Genomic DNA, 3,136 nt, shown 5'->3' with positions numbered 1-3,136 from the left:
GGCCCAACACAAATGGTACAGCAATCTTCTAATTTTCCAAAACTTCAATACCACTTTGCCCTGCTACAAAACAATGCCTTTTTCTTCACCAACAACTGCGTGCACCACTGTGGGCCGTCACACTTGCGTCAATGCATTATATCCTATTAACAACCTTTTTTTGACATCACCAATCACTACGCCTGTAAAACACTTTGAGTGCACCCTCAAGCCCCAAAATACACAAAAGCACCACAACACAAATACCCCACAGCCATCATCCAGCTTTTTCATTCACTGGGGAATCCATCTGTTAAAAGTGCCCACTCAAGGGTGTGGTCCGTCTTCTACACCGTAGCATAGGATAACCTTTAATCTGTTTTTTAGTGCTTTTATATTTTCTGTAAAGTTCAATAAGGTACCACCTTCCGCAATTTAAGCTAGCTCCTAGACCAGACATGGGCAAACTACGGCCCGCGGGCCACATACGGCCCGTTAGGCTTTTTAATCCGGCCCGCCGAACTTGTCCAAATTATAGTAAAAACCTCCTTTTTTTCCCCTTTCCCTGCAATGCCCACGTTTCCCCAATAGATGGCGCACTCAAAACACATTGACCGTTGTTGGAGTGGCGCGTATTTCTCTTTATTTCACTTTAATTTTCACTTCGTTTCCCGTCACCATTAAGCCCTTCTGTAAAAATGAGCGGACCAAAGAGAAGGAAAGTGGACAGCGAATGCCGAGTGTTTAATAAGGAGTGGACAACAAAATACTTCTTCACTGAAGTCCGATCAACGGCTGTATGTCTGATATGCAAAGAAGCTGTTGCGGTTTTCAAAGAGTACAATATCAGCCGTCACTTTGCCACGAAGCATGCAAACTATGCTAGCAAGCAGTCAACACAAGAACGGTCGGCTACTGCTCAGAGGTTGGCAGCTAATTTACAGAGTCAACAGAACTTTTTTCACCGACAAACTGCAATTCAAGAGTCAAGTACCAAGGCAAGTTATTTGCTGGCATTCAAATTAGCAAAGGCTAGCAAGCCTTTCTCCGAAGGCGAGTTTTTGAAAGAGTGCATGGTAGAGACAGCAGGTCTCTTGTGTCCGGAGAGCAAAGCCAAGTTTGAAAAAATCAGTTTAGCACGCAGGACAGTGACTCGCCGCGTGGAACTGATTGACGAAGATATAGTCAGCGAGTTAAACAAAAAGGCGGAGTCCTTTAAGTTATATTCACTAGCACTGGATGAAAGTAACGACATAAAAGACACTGCTCAGCTCCTAATTTTTATCCGAGGGATTAACGACAGTTTTGAGATAACGGAGGAGCTTTTGAGCATGGAATCACTGAAAGGGAAAACGCGAGGAGAGGACTTATATGAACAGGTGTCTGCTGTCATCGAGAGAATGAAGCTACCTTGGAGTAAACTTGCCAATGTCACCACGGATGGATCGCCAAATTTAACTGGAAAAAACATCGGGCTGCTGAAAAGAATCCAGGATAAAGTGAAAGAAGAAAACCCTGACCAGGATGTTATTTTACTTCACTGCATCATTCATCAGGAGTCTCTGTGTAAGTCTGTATTGCAGCTTAATCACGTCTTGGATCCAGTTGTAAAACTTGTTAACTTCATACGAGCAAGGGGACTTAATCATCGTCAGTTCATTACGTTCCTGGAAGAAACTAATGCGGATCACCAGGACCTACTTTACCACTCTCGCGTCCGCTGGTTAAGTTTGGGGAAAGTGTTTCAACGAGTCTGGGAGCTCAAAGACGAGATTCGCTCATTTTTTAATTTAATGGGGAAATCCGAAGAATTCCCCGAGCTGAGCGACACAAACTGGCTTTGTGACTTTGCGTTTGCTGTGGACATATTTTCACACATGAATGAGCTGAACGTGAAGCTACAGGGGAAAGATCAGTTTGCGCACGACATGTACACAAATGTGAGAGCCTTCAAATCCAAGCTGGTTTTATTCTCCAGGCAAATGTCAAACAAATCTTTCACACATTTCCCCACACTAGCCGTGCAGAAAGAGGCCGCCCGAAATGCTAAGAAATACTGCAAATCACTGGACGATCTGCACAGAGAATTTTGCCGTCGGTTCTGTGATTTTGAAAAAATTGACAAGTCACTTCAACTGGTGTCCTGTCCCCTGTCACAAGACCCCGAATCAGCACCGCAGGAGCTGCAATTGGAACTGATCGATCTTCAGTCTGACTCCGTCTCAAAGGAGAAGTTCAAGTCTCTTAAACTGAATGACTTTTACGCTTCACTTAACGAGACCGCGTTTCCAAACCTCCGGAGGACGGCGCAGAAGATGCTGGTGTTGTTTGGCTCGACCTACGTGTGTGAGCAGACGTTTAGCGTCATGAAAATCAACAAAGCCCATCACAGATCCAAGTTAACTGACCAACACCTCAGATCTGTCCTGAGAATTGCCACAACAAAACTAACTCCAGACTTTGATGCACTGGCAAAAAAGGGAGACCAACAACACTGTTCCCACTGAAATGGTGAGTTTTTCTGCTGTGTTATGAAAAAATTCATATGAAAAGTTTGGAAGTGCGTCTTTTAATTAAGAGCAATGCGCATTTACGCACAGCAGCGGTACAGTAGCTTAATTAACACGCCGCACATCGCTCTTAATTTAAATTTAAATTTTCAGCTGCAGGTAGGATATTTAATACAGCCTATGTCTGTGTGCTTGGCAACGATACACGTGTACTGTTTGCGCGTGAAGGCGAGGGCGTCCGTGGCGAGTTTGTAGAGCGCGCGGTCAGGACAATCCATCCATGATTTTGCGGAGTTTAACACAAGTAGATATTATTGAGCTTGAGTATTTCGTTGTGTAATAATATGTTTTGAATGTTGAAAGTGATTCAATTTTTCAATAAATGTTGATTTCTTTAACTTTGCACCTTCGATTGAAACTTATTAAAAACAGACGCAATCTTGATAAATCACAGTGCGTATGTTATTTTAATCTATTTACATTTCCTCCTCACAGTATCTGCGAAATAGTATGTAAATGCCATATCTTGCATATTCCTTGAGACAAATTTATTAACTGATAAGGGCTATTTTTCACATTTGAAAGACAGTTAATAAATTGGGTTGTAGTGTTCTTACTGTGCTATGAGGTTTGCACACACTACATTT

The 3,136-nt window shown here is 42.8% G+C and overlaps 1 protein-coding gene across 1 annotated transcript; it reads left to right on the top strand.

Annotated features, from left to right (window-relative positions):
- Positions 1-677: 677 nt before the first annotated feature.
- On the top strand, positions 678-2,486 carry LOC138528165 (general transcription factor II-I repeat domain-containing protein 2-like). Its single transcript, XM_069639618.1, has one exon. The coding sequence runs from the start codon at positions 678-680 to the stop codon at positions 2,484-2,486; it is 1,809 nt and encodes a 602-aa protein (XP_069495719.1).
- The last annotated feature ends 650 nt before the right edge of the window (positions 2,487-3,136 follow it).

This window comes from Ambystoma mexicanum, chromosome 7q (assembly GCF_040938575.1).
Source record: "Ambystoma mexicanum isolate Mex_15411 chromosome 7q, UKY_AmexF1_1, whole genome shotgun sequence".
NCBI lineage: Eukaryota > Metazoa > Chordata > Amphibia > Caudata > Ambystomatidae > Ambystoma > Ambystoma mexicanum.
The sequence above is the reverse complement of the archived record's forward strand: the minus strand, read 5'-3'. Positions and strand labels throughout refer to the sequence as shown.